This window comes from Gorilla gorilla, chromosome 2 (assembly GCF_029281585.2).
Source record: "Gorilla gorilla gorilla isolate KB3781 chromosome 2, NHGRI_mGorGor1-v2.1_pri, whole genome shotgun sequence".
NCBI lineage: Eukaryota > Metazoa > Chordata > Mammalia > Primates > Hominidae > Gorilla > Gorilla gorilla.
In genome coordinates this window covers 132,267,297-132,290,496 of record NC_086017.1, presented here as the reverse complement: position 1 = coordinate 132,290,496, position 23,200 = coordinate 132,267,297, and the positions used below count along the sequence as shown (strand labels likewise).

At 35.7% G+C, this 23,200-nt stretch overlaps 1 protein-coding gene across 4 annotated transcripts in view; it reads right to left on the bottom strand.

The window, feature by feature from the left end:
• Positions 1-363: 363 nt before the first annotated feature.
• STXBP5L (syntaxin binding protein 5L) overlaps positions 364-23,200 on the bottom strand; it is a 514,817-nt gene continuing 491,980 nt past the window's right edge. For all 4 annotated transcript variants that reach the window (XM_019024729.3, XM_019024728.3, XM_031009718.3 and 1 more), the window contains 5 exons: positions 20,635-20,995; positions 14,920-15,085; positions 12,278-12,389; positions 9,705-9,925; positions 364-9,210 (listed from right to left, as the gene is read on the bottom strand). In XM_019024729.3, coding sequence (XP_018880274.1) covers positions 9,169-9,210; positions 9,705-9,925; positions 12,278-12,389; positions 14,920-15,085; positions 20,635-20,995 — 902 coding nt within the window. In that variant the 3' untranslated portion in view covers positions 364-9,168. The remainder of the gene's footprint in view (positions 9,211-9,704; positions 9,926-12,277; positions 12,390-14,919; positions 15,086-20,634; positions 20,996-23,200) is intronic.

Sequence of the window (23,200 nt, the reverse complement as noted above, 5' to 3'; positions counted from 1 at the left end):
TCCTTGTTCTCTCAAGTTGCCTTGCTCTCTGCAGAAAGCCTGAGTAATAAAACTTTTCATATCAGAAAAATTCCAATTAAAACAATAAGTTGCCATTTTCATCTTTCACAGTGTGAAAAAATAAAAATATTTGAAAATAGGTGAAGATGAGACTAATTTTTATACACTGGTAGAAGAATAATTTAGTCAACATCTATTTAAATTGTTTAAATGAGCATGCCCTTTAATTCAGCAATTCCACTTGACATTAACATCTTCCCTAGAGAAAACACTTGCATGTATGCAAAATACATGTGCAGATGTTCACTGCAGTCTTGTTTGTAATATCAAGAGATTGGAAAATATCTAAATACTAGTAAAGAGTGGTAGCAAGTTATGGTTTATTGACACCATGGGATAATATAAGTGAGTTAAAAAGAATGAATTATAGGTACTGACATAGAACGATCTGAGACATAGTAGAGACATGAATAAGCACATTGCAGCATAGAAAAATTTTTTAGAAGGAAACACAGCAAACTATAACTCGTTAGTTTAGATGAGTAGGAGGTAACCAAGGGAAATACTTGATCTTGTCTAAATTTATCATATGACTATTACAATATGCATTTATGTATTATTTGTGCAATTAAAATACACTTTAAAAAATGTTCAAATAATGGTTGGATTCCCAGATCAGCTCACGAGACTATTGTTTAAGCTGCAAAGCTGCTATCCATTTGCTATGAAAGGTAGAAGACAATGCCATTGAAGTGCAAGTAATACAACAAGATTGGAAATATTTTATTTTTATAACTTTATTTTGGAATAACTTAAAACCTAGGTAAAAGTTTGAAGAATACTACCAAGAATCCCAATCAAGTCAGAAATCACCATTCAAGTTTTGTTAATTTCTCCACTTATGTCATTTATAGCAAAAGGGTCCAATCCAAGACTAAGAGTTGCACCTAGTTGTCATGACTGTCTAGTCTCCTTAAATCCAGAACATACATCCTTCCTTGACTTTTATGACACTGAAAATTTTTAATAGAGGGCAGATATTTTATAGAATGTCACTCAATTTGGTTTTGTTTATTGCCTCATGATTAGACCTTGATTCTGCCTTTTTGGCAGGAATATTGCAGAGGTGACACTGGGTTCTCACTCACTGCATCCTGTCAGGTGGCACATGATGTTGATTTGTTCCCTTGCTGGTGGTGGTAACTGATCACTTGGTTAAGATGGTGTCTGCCATGTTTCTCTAGTTATAGTTTTCTTTATGATTAGCAAATTTTTTTTTTGTGAAGATACTTTGACTATGGAAATGTCCTCTTCCTCTGTCCCACTTTACCTCACTAGTTTTAGCATCCACTGGTATTTGTTGCCCAAGTCATTATGATAATGGTTGCTAAATGGTAATTTCAAAATTCCATCTACATTTATTTATTTGTTGACATTCTATTGTAAGAAAGAGTTTTCGCTTTCTCCTTTTATTTATATTAATGTGGACTAATGTGTACTTATTAAGTTACTGTTATGACTTTTGATGCTTTTTCCTTTTTCTTTTCATTATTATTATTATTTTTTTTGGGGTAGAGACAGGGTCTTGTTATGTTACCCAAGCTGGTCTCGAACTTTTGGTCTCAAGCAATCCTCCCACCTTGGCCTCCCAAAGTGCTGGGATTACAGGCATGAGCCACTGCACTTGGCCTTGATGCTCAAATTATACCTGATTTGTCCTAAGCTAGCTTGTCCTTAAGCTTTCCTAAGCTAGCATGTCCTTAAGCTAGCTGCTGTATCCTTTTGACATGTCCCTATTCTTTGAATACTTTATTTTCTGACACAAAAATGTTCCAGCCTTAAAATCAGACATTTCTTCATAGAGCTCCAGTTCCTTTTAGCAGAGAATAGTAATTGGAAATCAATATCCAGGCACTAGTTGTGCTCATTGCTCCAGGGTGTGAGGGGCTTGCTCCCTGTCCTCTTGGTGTGCAGAATTAGGAAATATATATGTACCACACAGGCATGTGTGCACACACACACCTTTATATCACATATGTATGTAAACTATGTAGCGATACCCATATATATTTGTATACATTATTTATACACACTTTATATATATGTAAAAATTTATACTGATACTTCCAATTCTAATCTAATACCACAGGGTTTATTCTAGCTTTCCCTTTTAATTTTTCCTTTCTTTGTTCTCCATCAGGGAGAAACCTGGCTCCCATAGTATCAATGTACTTGTTAATTGCTCAATACCCTGTATGTAGCCAACCTCCTGACCCCACCGGGCTGCCTTCTGCCCTGCTCCAGTGCCAACATCACACGCCATCACTGACCACTGAAGGGTTGACCCTGCCACTTCCCTCCAGTGCTGTCTCCTGTGGGCTGCCCTTCTCACCCTACTCCAATGCAGTCTTTGTATGGGGATGCCATCACCAACCTTTTTGAGTGTGGCTGACTTTTGGAATGAATGAATGAATGAAAGGAAAGAAAGGAGGAAGGAAGGGAGGAGAGGAAAGGGCAGCAGGGAACAGAGGGAGGGAGGGGGTGAGGAAGAAACAGAAAGGAAGGGAAGAAGGAAGAAAGGAAGTCGAATCAGTATTTCAAATATTGAATGCAAGTATCTGAAGCTTGAGTTATTGTAATTCAAAAATAAGAAGGTAAATGGATCCCTTTGAAGAAATTCTGCTAGAGAAAAATTCTGAAAAGGAATTTGTATTTTAAAAGGTCAGTATGCATATTTGTATTTTTAATCAACAAGTTTTTTAGCCTAGAGTTGGTTGGCTGTTTTTTTCAATTTTTATATGGAACTAAAATTAGGAGAAAAATTATGGTGGTGGGGAAATTTTCCTGAGATTAAATTAGACAGGATTTGGAAGAATAAAGTCAGTTGTTTATGGCCAGAGTATAGATAAATATGGGGAAAGTGCCTGGAGAGGAATTAACTATGCTTATGAAAGCCAGAGGCGCAGGAGAGCACACTCTCCAGAGAACTGTTGGAGGTCTTGAGTTAATGAATGTTTATCATAACTACTAGGAGCTGGAATAAGCCCATAGTAGCTTAATTTTTCTGCCTGGATGAGGACAAAGCCTGAGCTGAAAAGAAGTGAGGAAGTAAGGTCTGCATGTTGAGTTTGTAGGTACATCTTACCCACCTTGGTTTCGTTTGATGCATTATTAACAAATTATTTTTGCTTGTACTTCACTGAAGGTGGACTTCAATCAACATCGTCAAAAGTTGTCTTTAAAGTCTTCCAGCAAAAAGTAACACATCTCCTCAAATTGATGGAGATTTTGAATGGCTATTGGGTTTATAAATTCTAGTACAATGTGTGAGTTTTGGGAAGTTGTATTTGATAGATTTGCTGTACATTGCTCTCCCACCCCCTCCCTGCTTTTTGAAAACAATTACACTTTGCAAAACCATAGTTCATACCGTTATAAATGGGTCTTACCTCTGTCCATATGTAATCTTGGCAAAAATCATTAGTGCATGACATCATGACATAAGAGAGCATCTATGTACAAACATATACAATTTTATTGATATCTCTACAGACTACAAGAATTTTGTTAAGTATAGTCACAATTGCTGAGTGCAACAGAAAAATAGTAATTTGTCATTTTCTGAAAAGATGCAAAAATTCTGAAGATGAAGGAAAGATACATCAATGATGTCATCTGTTTCTTATTTCCTAGAATAAAACATCACATAATTAAGTACTAAAAATTATAGGTTATTAGAGATTCTGTTCCTGTGTACAATTGTCCAAAACCACCATCTAGTTTATTTTCTGGCTTTGCAGTCAAGAAGGGTGGGCCAACAGCAGAGGGAAAGCAGTATGACAGGCGATAACTCTGAGTTTCTTCTCATTATGTGTTACTGCCTTTGATAGGCTGGACTCTCCTTTTTTGAAGGTGTAAGCATGCTTTCAGGGCACTGGATGTCATATAGGAAGTTACAGGTATTCTTTTCCTTTAAACACATGTCCAAAGACTAAGAAAATAAATCCAAGTGGCCCTGGGAGCTTTTGATTGAGATAACAATCAAAAAGGAAGATTTGTTCTTCCTTTTTGCTAAGACCAAGTCCAGTGAAATATACCTACAGCAGAACAGGTACCTGGTACCCATGTCTCCTCCAGAAGAAGAATGAATAATAAATTTGGACCTAATTTAGCAAATGATTGTTTTGAGAATTTCCACTGTCTAAATATGAAGAATGAGTTTTCCACTTAGCTTTATATGCTGTTGAATTTACTGTGCTACTTCTGGTATCTTGTGATGTCACATGTGTAAGACAATTGAAAAAAAACCTAGATCTTTGAATTGGAATAATTGATGGACAAGTCACATAGGAGAATATCACAAAGATGGTTATTAAGAGTTGATGGAGCTCTGCCTGGTCAGAAATTCTCAAATGCTTTTGTTCTGTGAGACATACAGAATAAATACCATTACTATATCTTACATCTTGCCTTCCCTGACCACTCAGAACTGGGGCTGGAGCACCAGCCAGGGCAGACAAACAAGGTTTCCTTAGTTGGCCATAAAGCAGTGATAATCAACTTTGGCTGGACATTAGAACCACCTTGGAGGCTTTCACAAATATTGGTGTCTGGTTCCCACTCCAAATGATTTTAATATAATTGGGAATTTAAAAATTTCCTGAGGTGATTCTTATGTACAGTCAAGGTTGAGAATCACTCCTCTAGATAAATGTGTAAATCAGCATCCATCTGTGCATCTGATTCCTTAAAGCCTCTTTCACTTCACTGTGGCTCCCATGTCCTTCCTCACCACGATCTTCTTGCACCAAATTGGTACTTCCTCCTCCTTTTCTAAGACAGACCTTACCTATTCTACATTTCATGCTTTCAGGGCTATGTTGTCTGCAAATACACACACTAAACTTGTTATGTTGACAACCATGTTCCCTGGAATGGTGCATACTAGAGGTACTGCTCAAACCAAGTACACCACAAGTATTTCTGGCACCCAGGACAGTGTGCATGTGAAATAGTACCTAGCCAAAAATGGAGTTGCATGACAGAGGACAGAGGTGAAGAAGCTGTGAAAGCCACCACGTTTCTCCTGACACAGAGACCAAGACCTGATATGAATGTTTTGACTTCTTTTGCATTGCCCTGTGTGAGCCAACATGGTCAAGTTACAATTCTTTTTTCTCATAGCAGCAGGTTGTAATCACACAGATATACTCCCAGTTTAACCCAATGATCCTAAGCCAAGGAGAGGATTTTTAGCTTACTTTTCTAGATTGGCTTCATTTTTCCCTTCTGCTTGAATATAAGAATCTATTTTAATCTTCTTCAACCAATCTTAGGCCTAATCTGATTCTTTTTTCTCTCAAAGTCATGGTGATCCCTTCATGTAGATAAAGTATAGATGGTGCCTTTAAAACTGGTACATGGGTCACATAAAAAGGGACTCCAACAGTAAACCTTTTCCTTCAGATCCCTAAAAACTTTGAGGGAAAGGAGTTGGATTTTGATTTATTTATTTGAGAATCACTTTCAAAAGATTTGAAAAAATTGTCTTTGTGACTGAATCACTGGAAAACATCTCATTCAGTTCTGTCACTGTCCTTTCAGAGTTCCAGTTAGACAATGATCTTGACAGTGATTGGGGCCCTAAAGTCTGGGGCTCAGTGAAGTGTAAGAAGCAAAGTCAGTAGTACTGCTTTTGTAGGTGATTAAAACAAATGAGGAATCAATCATTCCTCCCTCCAAACTCCAAGACTAATGGATGATTTCAAGGTAGGGACTATTGCTCACATTATTATCAGGGAAACAAATACTTCTAGCTTCTCACAGATGAATAAATGAAAAGGCCCATTTTCTACTGTAACACTAAAAAGGCCTTATCTTCCAAGGAAATCATAGGGAGACAAGGTCAACTTGTTGGGACTGTGGTTTGCAAGCCTTATCTTCTGATGTCGCTTTAGCAGATAGAGTGTAATTTTGATGGTAACTAAGGCTCAGAGTCATTTTCTGTATCATTGTCCAAGTTATTAGGAGTATTTTTCTTATGTTCCGAAATAGAAGAATGATAGTAAAGATGAGACTATGCAAAGGATTACATGGATCAACAGTACTTATTTTCCAAAGATGAGGATAAGATGATGATGGTAGTGGTGGCGATGGTGTGTGTGTGTGTGTGCGTGCGTGCTAAGGTCAGTGCAACAGAACAGAAATGTTCAAAGAGAAAAATCACATCCACATTAGATTCTTCTTATTGCTATCATCTCTTTGAATTATAAAAATAATTTTGATACAGTAAAACCTCATTAATTTGGATTCCACTAACCAGGAGTTTGTGAGATGAAGTTACCCTTACGTTAAGGAAGGGCAAGCAATTTTGAAAGACACGTTTTAACTACTTCAAAGAGCCTTTTCTTTTCAAGCATTTGAGAAGCACCTGTTTACTTCCAATTGGTGTGCTAATTATAAACTTTTGATCTATTCACTGAGGTCAAAGTTTTAAGCACTTCTACAGTGAAATGCTATAATGTCCTTTTTGATATTTTCTCTGTGCGCCTTAAAATATTCTGTAGTTGTTATGTTTCACTAATTCCAATAAGCTTTCTTCAAAATTGTATCTTATTGCATATGAACCACACATGTAATTTTGGGTATAATCATTTATCTTGCTAAGACATTGTATACTTATTGTACAGTTTTATACAACAACATATATTACATATTCACACAATCTACCTCTTTGTATGATGTAGAATAGTGGCTGTAAACTGGGAGAAATTTTGGCAATGACTGGAGACATTTTGATTGTCATTACTAGGAGGTTCTTACTGGCATCTAGTAGACAGAGGCCAGGGATGTTGCTAACATCCTACAATACACAGGACAGTTCCCCACAACAAAGACTTTCAGCTAATAGTGCTGCTATTGAGAAATCTCGATGTAGATCAAGTTAAAACAAGTTAAATCTTATTGAGGGCTTCAGAAATACTCATCAAATGTACTGCTACTTTGGACTGAATTTCATTATTTCTAAAATAAACTAATATTTTACTCTTATTTTTTTTAAAATACAGAAATGATAAAGTATTTGTTCTGAAAATCAGAAAACTAAGTCTTTGAAACAGATGGTACAAAGAATACATTGCAATTTGGCCACTAGTATTTTCTAGATCCTACTCTTAAGTTTCTTTAATATTTTTACCATATAATTTTATAATTCTATAAATTATACAGTCATGTAATGTCTGTGTTTCCAAGCCAGATTCTGTTACCGTAAGTCTGTTCACAGGAGTCTGGGAGATTCAGAGAGGCTTTTTTAACAAGAGGATTCAAGGACTCTGAGAAATGCTATCCTAGTGTACATTTTCTAACTCTTTCACTCATCTTTGTTCTCCTCAAAATTACTGAGAACAATGTACCACTAGAAACATTTGCTAGAAAGTACAACTTCCAGCAAAAAATTAGACTAAAAAGGAAATACAAATACCATTTTTTGGCTAATAAAATAACCTGAAATCCAGGAAAATTGTGAAGTCTTAAGAAACACAAATGTAAATCCAATAAGACCTTGATAAACAAAAATTCAATAAGCCAAAACCATAATTAAAACTTTTCTTGAAGAAACAACATATTACAGGATGGGTCCTGGAATATGTATATATACATTCCTATAACTTTTGACTTCCAGAATCATGTTAAATGGTAGTAGGTGTCTCTATTTGGTTTTGACTCTGGTGCTTTTCTGGTGAGTTATAGATACCTTGTATCATGTTAAGGATATTCTTTATTCCAGCTTTAAAAGAGTCTTTAATAAGGGACAGGTGTTTGGCATCTATTGACATAATCTAGTGACTTATATTATTTGACCTAGGGACAAAAGCATTGATTTTGTATCATTAAACTCTTTATGTATTTCTGTTGTCTATAATGATGACTGAGGCCAAGATAGCAAACAGATCACTATATTTTATAAAGATTTCCAGTGGTAAGTATCAAACCAATTTCCAGTGGTAAGTATCAAACCGAAAGGTATTTTCTAAGGAAAGCCCTTGTAAATCAGAAATGTCATAAATCAGAATCCCTTTCCCAAAACATTAACTGAGATTTTACTGAATCACACTAAAGAGAATGACCAGTTTGGTTTGTGAATGTCAGGCTGCAAGAGCGCCTTTCGATTGCAGACCCTACTGGGTTTGAACAGTAATATACTGTGTAACTGGCAGACAAGGATACAAATGAAGCTTTTAAAATATATCACTTTAGAAACTGAAATTGGGGTGTGTGAAATTTCCCTTTGTGTGAAGTCAGTTCTCATAGCTAACTCTATTGTTCCTATAGATTCCCCACACCTACTACCAACTCCCCTGTAGAGTACAAGCCAGGCTGAAGAAAATGCTTTGAGGTGACCCAACCCTGCATGGTTTGTGCTAAAAACAGCAACCCATTCTGAAGGTGATAGAAATGAAACTGATTGTGTTGGGAATAATTTACTATACTGGCAATATTTGATTTTGACAGAACTGTGAATGATGTAAAACATGGAGAGAGAACATTAATCAGACTCTTGCCATAAGAATTCAATAAGGTTCTAGTACAATGAAAGTTACAGATGAGGAGAAAACTCTGGGTTCTTGTTTTGTTTTGTTTTCCTTTTCAGTTGGGTATGGCAAATATATTTGAAATGCACTGACATCTTCAAATGCAGATTTTTTAAATTGTTGAGTGTGGCCCAATTGATAGAAATAGTTTACCATGAATCTTTTTTTCTTCTATCACAACATGCTTTTTTTTCTTTTCCTCTTAAGATGTTAATTTATCATGCAAAGATTTTTTTTCATTAAGTGCATTAATGCTTTTGTTTGTACAGGAATTTTCAAATCAAGAGGACTCCCCATAGTTACTAAATATAAATCCTTATCGAATGACATGCCAAGATGATAGCTCCATTCCACATGGGAAAAGGCAAATTCAGCCATATCTTGGGATTTTAACCAGGGCTCCAGCCTTTGGGTTGCACAGCGTCTCTGATACATCTGTTTTATGAAAATTTCAGATTGACTGTAAATGGAACATTTTGTAGAAGAAACTGGCTTCTAGCAGTTGAATAGTGATGCTGGGAATAAATTTGGTTTCTCTGAATATAGTTTCTCAAAGCAGTCACAGCTTCTTTAGAAGTCAGAATTGGTACCATTTCTTATCCTTGTATTTCAGCATTAACTGCAAAGAAAAAATAGCCACCATAAGACGCCAAAATACTTTAAAAGTGCTATTCAAAGCAAGGCCATTTTGAGCTAATCATGCAAATCTATCTCAAAACTTATAATCAAACTGAGTGGCTTCTTTTATTTTGTGAAATAAAGTGCATATGAGAAAGATTTTAAAAATAAGCTGTAAAGACTCAGCTGATAGAAAATGATTTTTCATGACTGAGACAAAATGGAGGATGTGGATCCCAGATGTATCAGAACCAATGGATAATTTCTTTAATTATCCCCTAAGGTAAAGAAGTATCGATACATTCAAGTATTTTTTTAAAAAACCTTTTATCTCCCAAGCACTGGGAGAATTATAATACTTAGAAGAGATCCAGGTTACCATGATTCTCATACAGGATTACTTATGTGGATCTCTGTTTAAACTTTCTTGTGCAGATCCTAAATGTTTAAAGTTACTCCTGTATGAAGATGTCTGTATTTACTTAGGCAGTTTACCTCATGTGCATGTTTGGAAAATGCTTCTGCACTGGTCATCATGCCTGCAGTTTTCTCTTCCAGCTCTCCTAGCCTCTGTCCTCTTTCATCAAGTGCAATCCGTGCACGGGTCAGCTCTCCCATCACCCCTCCAGCAGCGCCTTTCATCCCTTCTATACTACCTGGTCCAGGAATGTGTTGCGCAAGGCTGCGGGATGCTTTTCCTGCTGAAGCTTCCCCAACTGAGAATATAAGCAATAGCAATTTAAAACATTTTGTCAGTAATTCAAACAGTCAAGCTTGTCACCAAGACAAAGTACTAGTATTACATTCTACTGTCATAATTCTCATTAAAAGAGAGTCTTATTTGGTCCAGTCATATATGTATTTGGAGATGTTAGCACTTGAGAAAAATGCTAAGAAAGAAACTGTGAGATATATTGTTATCATAGGCCTTTTGTATGTGTGTGTGTTCCATACAATATGGCATAATTGCATTTCTTGATGCTGAATTAGAATATTCAAATATGTGACTTCATATTTAACCCATATTAATGTTTGTTCCAAGCTTAGGCCTGATCATTTGCTTAAATTTCTGCCTAAGTTTTTATTTCAGCCTTCTTGGTTCACCTTCATGTATAAGCCTTTGTAGGCCTCAGGTTCTCTTTCTCTCTCTTTCTGTCTCTCTCTCTCTGTAAATACTGAAAAATGGGGTATATGAATATATGAATGATGGTTATGTGTGTTAAAAAATTGATTTATAAAACAAACATAACATTTACCCATATAAGTTACATATGTTAAAAATTTGTGGCTGGGCACGGTGGCTCACGCCTGTAATCCCAACACTTTGGGAGGCTGAAGTGGGCAGATCACCTGAGGTCAGGAGTTCCAGACCAGCCTGGCCAACATGGTGAAACCCTGTCTCTACCAAAAATACAAAATTAGCCGGGAGTGGTGACATGTGCCTGTAGTCCCAGCTACTCGGGAGGCTGAGGCACGAGAATCTCTTGAACCAGGGAGGTGAAGGTTGCAGTGGGCTATGATTGTGCCACTTTACTCTAAAGCTTGGGCAGCCAAGTGAGATTCTTTTTTTATTTTTATTTTTAAGGAAAAAAAACAGCTATTTTGGCAGAAAGTTAGTTAGAATTCCCAAGGATGTAATATTGGAATGGATTCTAGATTTTTTTAAAATAAGAGTGGATGGAATCTAATTTTTTTAAAATAATAGCCTTATTGAGATATAATTCACATAACATTTATCCATTTAAAGTGCAAAATTCACTTGTTTTTAGTGTATTCACAAAGTTGTACGACCATCACCACTATCTGATTGCAGAACATATACATAACTCCAAAAAGAACCTCCATGCTCATTGGCAGTCTCTCCCTGTTCCTTCCGTGCCTCAGCCCCTGGCAATCATTAATCTACTTTCAGTCTTTCTGAATTTGCCCATTCTAGACCTTTTATATAAATGGAATCATACAATATGTGGCCTTATTTTGTCTGGCTTCTTTCACTTAGCAAGATGTTTTCAAGGTTTATCCATGTTGTACCATGTATCAGTACGTCATTCCTTTTCATGGCCAAATAATATTCTATTGTATGAAGGAACCTAGATGTTTTTGCATAAAAGTTCCAGAGAAAGAGAATTTTGATCTATAGGACCAAATGATGGTAGGATATTCTGGAAAATATATTCATACCTTCTCTCTGAAAATTTTGCCTAGTATCTTCCTATTATTTAAAACTCTACCAGTGAGGCTGGGTGTGGTGGCTCATGCCTGTAATTCCAGCACTTTGGGAGGGTGAGGTGGGCAGATCACCTGAGGTCAGGAGTCCAAGACCAACCTAGCCAACATAGCGAAACCTCGTCTCTACTAAAAATGCAAAAATTAGCCAGGCATGGTGGGCGCCTATAATCCCAGCTACTTGGGAGGCTGAGGCAGGAGAATCGCTTGAACCCGGGAGGCAGAGGTTTCAGTGAGCCTAGATCAGGCCACTGCACTCCAGCCTGGGCAACAGAGCAAGACTCTGTCTCAAATAAATAAATAAATAAATAAATAAATAAATAAATAAATAAATAAATAAAAATCTACCAGTGAGACTTTGATAAACAATAATACTTTTTGATTTTGTTTATCAAAGTCTCACTGGTAGATTTTTAAAGTAATCTGTAGGATTTATAAATCTTACATTCTGAATAAGGAATCTGTTTTCCAGCAGTGATTAAAGTCAAGCAGATTCAAAAATCTTTTTTCCAGACTTTTTTGAATACCTTCACATTGTCATGCAGGTATGATCTACTTGCAAATGAGATATTTATTAGCTTGCTCATTATTTGTATGAATTATATGTATCATTTTTGTTAAACAATTTCCTAATATGAAGTGACCACTTTCCATGTTTGGTAAACGGAAATGATTTTTATGGTACAGAAGGAAACAAATATTCAAACTTTAAGATAGATGCAAAAAATACGTAGTCTAGAATTTGAGATCACATATTACATTAAGTTACACACACAAATACACATACACAGAAACATGTCTTCTATTTTGCAATACATTTCTATAATCAGGAATTTACTCACAGAGCTCTTCTCTGTCAAATGTTTGTCCGCTTCCACCAAACAGTCCCTTGAGAAAGCCTCTGTTTTGAGCTTCTGGTGTCTCTATGGGAGTAAACAAATCTCCTAGCATGTCCTGTATCAAATTCAAAGAAAAAAGCATTAGAACAACTAAAAAATCAATTAATATACAAAAAGGTAACACTGTGATATATTAGGACACATCATGAAAAAACAGTCTGCTTTTCATATATTTTCATGGTGATTTTTGCTGTGCTCACAGTTCTCCCTCTGGCATTTCTTTTGTTCCTCCCCTTCTATTAGTAACAAACATTCTAAAATTTTCCTTTATCCTCTTCTCTTCTTCCTTCCATCAAAGCATGGGAAGCTAATATAGCTACCCTAGGATTAATTTCCATCTGTGCTCAATAATTACCACTAGACTTCTGATCCTTTTTCAGTCACTATAGCTTCTTTTTTATCCTGGTACCCTTTCCTGAACCAAGCATAGACTGCCCTATGAAATAGGACAGCTTTGGTGGTATGTGGAAGGTTGGATCTATTTTTGTAGGAGTACAAAACTATAAAATGATTAAAGATAATTTAAATGAGTCAAAATAGGCAGCTACTGTATAGGGTGAAGTACATTTGTTTTCAATATTTGGTGAGCTTTACAATGACTAGAGAAATGCTTGTTAGAAATGCAGATATCCAGGCTGCATTCCACATATATGAAATCAGACTCTACATAGATGTACTTTCGTTGTCTACATTTTTACCAGACCTTGCTCCCCACGTCTTTCTAAAGCAGACCAAAGTTGAAGAACCATCAGTGTGGAGAAAGGAACTTAGACTGAGTCAGGAGATCTGTGACCTAATATTGGTTTCCTATGAACTTCCAGTATGATTTTAACTGCATCATCTCCCTTTACCTCTACTGAGACCTGTGCTCTTCCTCCTGAAGCCCTTCTGTTTGGAAATGGCAACATCATCTATTTGGTTCCCCAAGCCAGAAACCGAGAAATGACTAATTCCTTCCTTTCCACTCCTATTATCTAATAACCCTAAATCCAGTTGATTACACTTTATAGCTATTGAATCTGCTAACTTTTCTCCATTCTTATGCTTCCTGAAAACCAACTGCCATACTATAACCAGAATATTTATTTTAATAAACAAATCTGCTAAAACTTTTTAATGACCACTGCCCTTGGGATAAATGCTATAATAGATTCCTTAGGTAGCTTACAAGGGGCTGCACGATCTACTCGACTAATTCTCCAGCACAACACCTCCACTCCCAATTCTGCACTTTCTTGGCAGTTTCCTTAGCCCTGAGGCTTTTGCATGCCACTACTTCTGTCTAAAGTATCTTACCTTTTTCATGCCCAACCATTCAGTCACCTGGATAACTCCTGTTTACCATTTGGAAGTCAGTTGTGCCCATAATCCTTCTCTAACTTCTTTTGATTAAGGGACACACAAAATAAATATATATCCAGTGGGTTAGAATTGGGCATTTGTCTCTGATTGTAGCAGTAGGCATAGACTAGAAACAGGATAGCTGTAAAAGTTTAACCTTGAGTGAGGGTGGTCACAAAATTTTTAAAAAGCATGTTAGACAGTCAACGGGTTAAACCACCTCCCTTCTGCTCCATCAACCCAGGTGTCCTTCTTATATGTCTCCCCAGTACTGGCACAGCCATATATAGCAGTTTCCACAGAGTAGTGTGATTGTGTTTACTTCTGTCTCTCCACACTAGCAGGCAGGGACTTGTATCTTATTTATTAGCATGTTCCTAGAGTCTAGCCAAGTATTAGGCATATAGAAAAAACTCAATAATTATCTGTAGAATGACAATGGTGATGATAGTAATATTTATTATTTATTTAAAAAAACATACTATATTCCAGGCACTGAGCTCAGTCTTTTATATGAATTCTTACTAAATTCTGACAACAATGCTCCAAAGTAGAGTGTACAGATAGGTTAAGTAAAATGCCCAAAGTCACACAAATGGAGGAGCCAAGATACAACTCGAATAGTTCAGAGCTTATGCTCTTAACCCCTATATTATAATAAATATGCTTTAGTTTTCTTATTTGTAAAATGAGGGGGGTTAACTAGTTAAATGTCCAAGATGCTTTTAAAAAATGTTGTGACCATTCTTACAGAAGGTTAGACATTTATATCTATCCTGTTTCTAGGCTATGCTTACTGCTACAATAAAAGACAAATGCTCAATTCTAACCCACAGGATATATGTTTATTTTGTGTGTCCCTTAATCACAAGATTTCTTCAAGAGTTCTTGAACTCCTTGAATGGTATGGAAATTTTTGTGTTTACATACATATTTTCCACCCTGAGGGGAGAGTTTATAATCTTTTATAAGATTCTCCATAGGCAAAAACAATAAAATGAACAAAAAGATTATCTATTAATATGAATGATCTTTCCATTGTCTCCCTCTTTCTTATTATTTCTGTGCAATACCTAGAACCATACTAGAAGTTGGTAGGCTCAAAATGAAGAATATATATTCAAAACATGTTATTGGAAGGGCATATTTATTGTCTGACCTAATAATATTTTTGTTTTTAGACATCTTTCTCATTCTCTCAACAATGTCCAATGTCTTTTTCATAAATGTAACTCCTGACCTACCTGTAGATTATCACACATTTCTTGGCTGTATGTTAACCGCTGAATTTCAGTAGGAGAGACGAGGTATAATGCCTGTCCTTCATTGGTAAAACAAAATGTTCGTGCTATCCTCATGTCTGTCAGTGGCAAATAATTAACATCCAACATTGGGCGAAGACTAGGTAGGCTGAATGGAAAAAAGTAAATCCATATATCATATGCAGGTTGTTAGAAGCAGATATTTACATAAAAACAGTAATTTTTATTCTATTATTTTATGGTTGTTTCTTTTTATTTTTTTATTTTTATATTTTTTTGAGACAGAGTCTTGCTCTGTTACCCAAGCTGGAGTGCAGTGGAGTTAGCTCACTGCAATCTTGCCTTCCAGGTTCAAGTGATTCTCACGCCTCAGCCTCCTGAGTAGCTGGAACTACAGGTGTGCGCCAGCCACCACACCTGGCTAATTTTTGTATTTTTAGTAGAGACAGGGTTTTGCCATGTTGGCCAGGCTTGAGCCACCATACCCGGCCTGGTTGTTTCTTCTTATCTTCAAGGCTCAGTGGTAATAAACTAGACTTTCTTTTTTTCTTTTTCTTTTTTTTTTTGGAGGGAGAAACAACTTTATTTTCATCAGAAATAGTAATGTTTACAAATTTGTTTATAGTAGTTTGTAAACTATTATCAGAAATACTAATGTCAATAAACCACTTAAACTTTAAGAGATAATTGGGAACTATGATGAGGGTGATAATAAAAGGAGAAATCTTACAAAAATTAACCTGGATGTTATGCTTGCTCTAAGATTAAGTCACTAGGGAAACAGATTCAGTATTATCCAATGGCTTAACCTTCCTTCCTTCCTTTTGTTCCCTTTTTGGTGGTGGCTGGGTTACAAAGAGTAGTGTCTTCTGCCCTGAAGGTAGCAGTAGTATGGTGGGTGCCTAGAGGTCAATTATTGGTTTAGAAGAGATTCAGGCTCTTAACTTCTACATGTGCTTCCCAGGAGGGGGAACACTTTCTTTCTCAGCCCTGTGTGAGGACCATGTTAGCCCAGAAAGTGTTCTCAGACCACTGGGTGCCCATTCTCAGTGCTAGAAACAGGAAGACCCTGGTTTCCTGGCAGAAATTATGGATCCTACAGTTTTCTCTCCATCAAACTTTAAGTCACAGTAAGACAGGACTCTGGAGTCACAGGCACAGCCAGGAGAGGTCAGCATCCTTATGCTGACTCCTGTTCCTGGACATGGGTCTTAAGATCCAATAAACTAGACTTTCATATAAAATCATATAAATAAAAAAAATCACAGGCACAGTTCTTTTAATTCACATAGATGCTTAGCAAATGTTCTTGATGGATTAAATGCAGTGGCCAGCAATTTCAGGGGCACTTTTTGTAGCACTTCACATGTTCCTACAATGACTTACAGCCTTTGGCTATGTCAGAAACACCACAGCTAGAAAGTGTCTGACTGCATACTTGGTCTATTGTCTTTCTTTAAGGCAACTGACAGAGATGTGTTGTGGGTCCAGTTCACTGTGCCTGGAAATGAGGTGGCTTTGCTCCCCATTCCTTTACTCACTCTATACACAGGAAATGAAAATTACCCATAACTTAGGGCAACTGCACTGGAGGCATGACTAATAAGTAAATATGGCCAAGACTGTAAGGGAATGAGAATAAGTTATAAATAATAGATCAGAATTTGCACATCCAAATGAATACCATCTGAATTGTCTTACCCCATGGCTATATGCTTATCCTAATGTAGCAGATAATTTTGCTAAAATATTCATCAGAATGTCCTTTTGGATACTGTTTTTCGAGCCAGTTTTACAAACCACTGAAGAAAACCAGTCTCATTGCCTTTTAATCAGACCTTTAATGCCAAAAGGGAAAGGGTAAACTTGTAATTAAATTTTGAAACCATTATACTGATTCTAAGTGTGCACAATGATTTTAAATTGTCCTAGATCATAAAACCAGCACCTTGAAAAAAATACTGATTTCCTTTATCAAAGTGGTTTGTAACTATACCTTGAGACCTGGAAATTTACTATGTAAAATGGGACCTGAAATCTGTGCTATTGGACTAAGCACTGTGCTGTCCAATATGGTAGCCAGTAACCACATGTAGCTATTGAGCAGTTGATACGTGGCTCGTCTGAATTGAGATGTGCTGTAAACGTAAATTACACACTGGATTCAAAAGCTTCATTGATGAAAGGATAACCTAATATCTTAAAAAGATATTAAAAGATGATCTGTTATAGCACTTCTGGTAACTAAGCTCCTTAAGATATGAGTCCAAACCAATCCCAGTTAAACAGATTTCCATGACAGATTCAGTCAAATTAAAGGGTGGAGTTGAGGAAGAGGTTCCAACTGACTTTTCTGATGTGCTACATTGTCTATATTGTATAATAACAAGTAAGCCAAGAAAAGAAAATTAAAGAGGTGTAGTCACTTCAGGTAGGAAAAGAGAAAGAGCAAGTCAGTTGCTAACTGCTAGGAAACAATTGCTCTTATAACAGAAGAAAAAAGACTTTCTTCTGTGCAGGACACTTTAATAAAGAAATAGTGTCAGGTAACTAAAGGTGGATCTCACAAAAAGTGTCTCTTACAGCCAAGTTTGAGAATTCATACAAAGATAAGCCTCTTCTATTTCTCCTCTCTACTCTCAAACTTGCTTTTCTGGGTCTGGGTACTTAGGATCTAAGTAACCACTGGCTAGCTACCTGATATCTATCAGAAACCCAGGACTTGAGAAGACTGGTCTCAGGAGAGTTACCTTCTGATAGGGTCTGGAAAGATCCTGGGAATATACTCAGTATGGGAAAATGAATGAGGCCAGGTGCATGCTAATTTGTAGGATTCATTTCTTTAAACCATAGAGCAGAGTACATACCAGTGTTTCCTAGCTACACTTTATGTATATGTATTATTAAAATCATATCAAAATTATTTCCTTTTCAGATATTTTTGAGGATCCTCAGGAACACATGAAGAATTTCTACTATGACACAATATCAAAGTAACCATTATCATGTCAAGCAGCTTTTATAAAGGACAGAGGAAGACAGATACCATTTATCAATGACTCAATGTATGTGTGTGAGAGATACACACATTTACACACATACACAAATAGACCTTTCCCCCCCCCCCCCCCAAATCTGAGGCATGTATGGGAGTTAAATCATTTTCAAACAAGATTGAAATGACCTTATCAGAAATTTCTAAAAACAGTTTGAGAAAGGGGGAACTAGATAGAAAAGAATCAGAAATATATGAGAGAATGAACAGACCATAAAATGATTATTTTTATTCAAAATTTTCTCCTTTACTACTTTCCCTTGGCCTATAAATCTGCTCATATTTTCCGTATTTAAAAAAAAAACACTCTCAAAACCTAGTTTCACTCTTAAGCGACTTTCCTGTCTCATCTCTCTTTTAACCACAAAATTTCCTGAAAGAATAATCAATACCAGGGGAAAAGGGCCCATAAATATTTATGATAGTAAATATTTTAGGCTCTCTAGGCTATATAGTCTCTGTTGCAACTACTCAACTCTGCCCTGTAGTGCAAAAGCAGCCGTAGTCAATATACAGAAACATGGGTGTGGCTGTGTTCCAAAACCTTTATTTATGGGCATTGACATTTAAAATTAGTATAATTTTCACATATCATGAAATATTCTTCTCTTTGAGTTTTTTCAACCATTAAATATGTAAAAACCATTCTTAATGCTTGCAGGCTGTACAAAATCAGATAGGGGAATGGAGGTCGATTTTGTTTTGGATATTAATTTGCCAAACCCTGATCTACACCACTGCCTCTGTTCTTGTCTCCTTGAAAATTAGCTTTTGTTTCCACCATGCTGCTAAGATTTGCTTTCTCAAAGATCATTAATATCCCACCAGTTGTGAGATCTACTGTTTTTTTCTTGTACCCAAATTCTTTGACCTCTCTGCTATATTTTACTACCTCTTGACAACCTCTTTTGTTTTAATATTCTTCTCTTTTTATTTAATGAAGTTATACAATTCTGGTCCTTTCCTATCTTTCTAATAACTTCTCAATCTCCTTTGCTGCATCTTCTTCTTTCTTTCACTACATAAACGTAGAATACCCCCAAGTTTCTATCCTCAGCTCAATTTCTTGTTTCTTTTTATGCTTTTTATTATCTCATTTGCTGACATAACTTTTACTGATGCATTTACATAGATGACTTCCAAAGCTGGACCTTCCATATATATTTTTCTAAGAGTGCAAATCTTAAATTTATTGCTAAACCTCTGCTGGATGGCTTATAACACCTAAAATTTCAAATATTTATTCTCAATTTATTATTAAATTTATTGACTTTTTCAAATCCTTCTGACTTTCCTATATGCTAATAACATAACCGTTATCTAAGTTCAAAAAAATTTTTAACCTTTAAACTCTCTTCTAACCTCGAGATTTAACAACCTCCATTACTGTTCACAACCAATCAGCTTTGCATTCAATAAGTTTCCCTTACACCTGTTTCCTCGTTGCCTTCAATACAGACACCACTTCAGTTCAAAAGCCTATCTCAACTTCTCCCTCCCTGTGTATGTCCTAACACATGGCTAGAGAAGGTTAATTACCTGCTTAAAACCCCATTTCCTATTAATTGATAAATGTCAAACTCAGCCTGACATTCAAGGTCCTCAACAATTTGCTTCAAACTACCTCTCCATGTTACTGTCCTCCCAACAACTCTTCTTTTATAATACATGTTCAACTATGCTGTGACTTTGAACTCTGGGAACTTAGTTTGTAGCTAGAAAATTCAATCCCATATTTCCTCTGTTGGAATTTATATTTTCTTTTTGTTATAATGTCTGTGTATCTATCTTATCTCCCAAGTTAGACAGTGAGTTTCTTAAGGGTTAGGACCATGTTCTACTAATTTTTATATCCTTCACAGGCCTAGCACAGTGCTCATCTCAATGATTTTTGGAAATAAGTGACATATTAAAAAAATGACAGTGACTTCTATATAGTATACATTTATGAGCTATTTGCTGAATTCATAAAATCATTAGGTAATTATTTTTGTGTCTCATAAATTTTATTTCATTTCACTAACAGTAGAATGAAATCTCTTGACCAATATTTTATTTTAAAAGTATCTGATAACTTTTAATTATCAGACTGGCCTCACTTTTCCTAGACTTGCAACCTCAGGCAAACTGTGTAACTTTAATTTATTAACACATGTAAAATGGAGGATGCAAACAATAGTTTATTTTCCTATGTCCTAGAGAAGTTCTAAGGATCAAATGAAATTCTGTATGTAAATTTCTTGGGTGAAGTATGAAACACAGGAAAAGTAAAAGTTAACTTCTTTTCCATTTAGCTTATTCATCTTTTATTTCCAGTGCTTAGTGTAGCATCTGGCAGATATGCTCAACAAATATTTGTTGAATGATTGAAAAATCATTCTTTTCTTAGATTCCTTCATAGCAATTAAAAATATATTTCACTCACAATGCCAAGCATTTTTAGCAAAAAAGAAAAACCAAAACAAAACACAAAACCCCCAAACTCTCATCAAATTGTTGAACAATAAAACATCCAGAAACATAATGAAACAATAATCTCAGTTTGCTTCTTGATAACATCTGCACATAACACATATATTTTTTACGATTGTACCTTGCTGGTATTGTTGTGATTACCAGATAATTTATAAGAAGGCAAGTACCTCATTATCATGATATGTCCATTAGCACAAAAGCATGCCAAGCAGGCACTGCTACACATGACCACCACATTTGCTTGTAGTATAAAAGATGTCTCCGTGATGTTGTGAACATAAAGGCAAGTCTGAGAAGGCAGTGAGAAGACTTTGGCTTGTTTTTCTGAGCAGATTATTGTATACTGATGATCTCCTATTTCTTCGGATGCAGAAGATGAGTTCATTACCACTTTCCTTCTCCAAGATTTTTCATTTTCATCTATGTTGTTTGGATCCCTCCAAACTTCATATGGCGGTTGCATTAATCCACCCATTTGGTCCATACAGGAGAATGTTAGCACAGCTCCTTTCAATGAGAGGAATGTACCTATAAAAACAATTGGACATCACTGACATGTCAAATTCATTCTAAAGCATCTATAGGGAATTAAAGTTTTACATGGTGATAATTTATACCTATAGAGTCATAATATTGCCCTAATGTATATGAATTTGTAGATTTGTGAGCTCATCTGTTATAATAAGTTGGAATCATAGAATGTTAGGTCTAAAGGAACTTAAGACGTCAACTGGTCAAACCCTCTCATTATATTAAAAAAGAAGAAAAAACAGACCCAGAAAGATTATGAAAGTTGGGCCAGGTCACACAGCAAGTTAGGTCACAGCCTAGATTAGAACTCAGATTTTTCTGATTCCTACCCCACGATTCTTTCATTATACTATATAGTCCCCCTTAAAGTCCTTTTATAAAAAAGAAAATTTTAAAAATGTACATATTTTATTTATTGAAATAACTTCAACTGAAAAAATAATCACACAATCTTATTTGATTTTCTTATTTCATAGACTAATTTGCTAGAAAATGCTTGATTTTTCTTCAAAATCAAACAAGAAATTTCAATATCTAGAATTCATGGTGGCAATTTTAATTGTATGAAAAAGACAAAACAATTACCTTCAGCTCTTAGGTAGGCTTTTGCATCTTTACACAGAAAGGGGTTTTACTCACCTGGATTCTCCAAGGTTGACAATGTATGCCAGATTATTGCCTGTAGGTGATTTTCACCAGTCTTGGAGGACAATATACTATAAAGCTTAGGAGGTAGTTTGGGCTCTATTGATCTTTGGATATTTCCAGAATCTTCCCTAAGCAGTATCCTATTAGCCCTTTCTTTCCTTTGTCCTTTTACATCATGCAGAGAGAGTAAGTATGTTAGCTTAGACTAATAATGTCTCAAGAGTGTACATGTGACAGAGACTTGAAAAGGGAAGGGTGACAGATAAAAATATATTCATTTAGAAAGTACTTACAAAGTCCTTAAAATTTATCAAATTGAAAAGAGTATATTGGGATGATCTAATATCTTAGTTGTGTTTTTAAATCCACTTCAAAACTAAGAAATCTATAAATGTATATAAGGGTAATGGCAGAGGCTAGGGGAGTAGAGGTTTAGGTGCTGCAGTTTAAGGGTTAAGGGATAAAAGAACATCTCTCCCAATCTCCCATGAAGGAAAAATGCCAAAAGCTATGAAGAATGATTTAATTAAAATTAACCTAGGATTGATCCTGCTGTTCAGTAAAACCACATTTTCCTAACTACCTGCCATAGAAAGACTTTTCTAAGTATATCTTTTCATCCTTGATTTAGAGATGGCTGACAGTAGGTTAAAAAGACAAGAAATCCACATTTTGAAAGCCATTTTACTTATACTCATTGCATACAATCTGTCAGCATCAAAATGAATTTCTCAATAAGCTGCCCTTGCCAAAACAGCTGCTTTGTTTCTTAATTTTTAGTCATAAATGCTTTGATTATATTCTGTTCATTAGGTTTATACAGGGTTTAAGTTTTCCAAACAATGTATTATTAATCGTTTAGAATTCTTTCTTTCATCTTTTCCAACTGGAAAAAACTCAAGTAAATCTACATTATAAGCAGCTACTACTTCAGAAATACACTTACAAAGTATGCTTAAACTTATGGGCTTCAATAATAAGATCTTAATTAATTAGGACTTTCCTCTTAAAGAAGAACTCACTGGCTAGGAATGTACTTTACTCCAGCTTTCCCAAATAACCAGCCTTGCTGACTACAACCTTCATTCAATCAATACATACAGTATTAAGTACATTCTATGTGCTCTAGGCTCTATTTTAGTCATAGTCAATATAGTAGTGAATAAAACAGACAAAAGTCCCTGCCTTCATAAAACTTACTTTCTATGGTAGAGATAGATAATATGTCTGATAAATAAGTAATCATATGGGATATTAGACAGTAATGAGTACTAAGGAAAAAATTAAAGCAGAAAAGAAGATAGGAATTCTTGAAAAAAGTAGACAAATTTTAAATAGTGTTATAGACTGAATGTTTGCATCCCCTGCCAACCTCTTGTAAAAAAAATCATATGTTAAAGCCCCAACCCCCACTATGGATCTATTTGAAGAGGGAGCCTTTAAGGAAATAATTAAGATTAAATGAGATCATAAGGGTATGGCTCTAATCTGATAGAATTAGTGTCCTTTTAAAAAGAGATACCAGAGTACATGCTCTCTCTCTCCCCCTCCGTC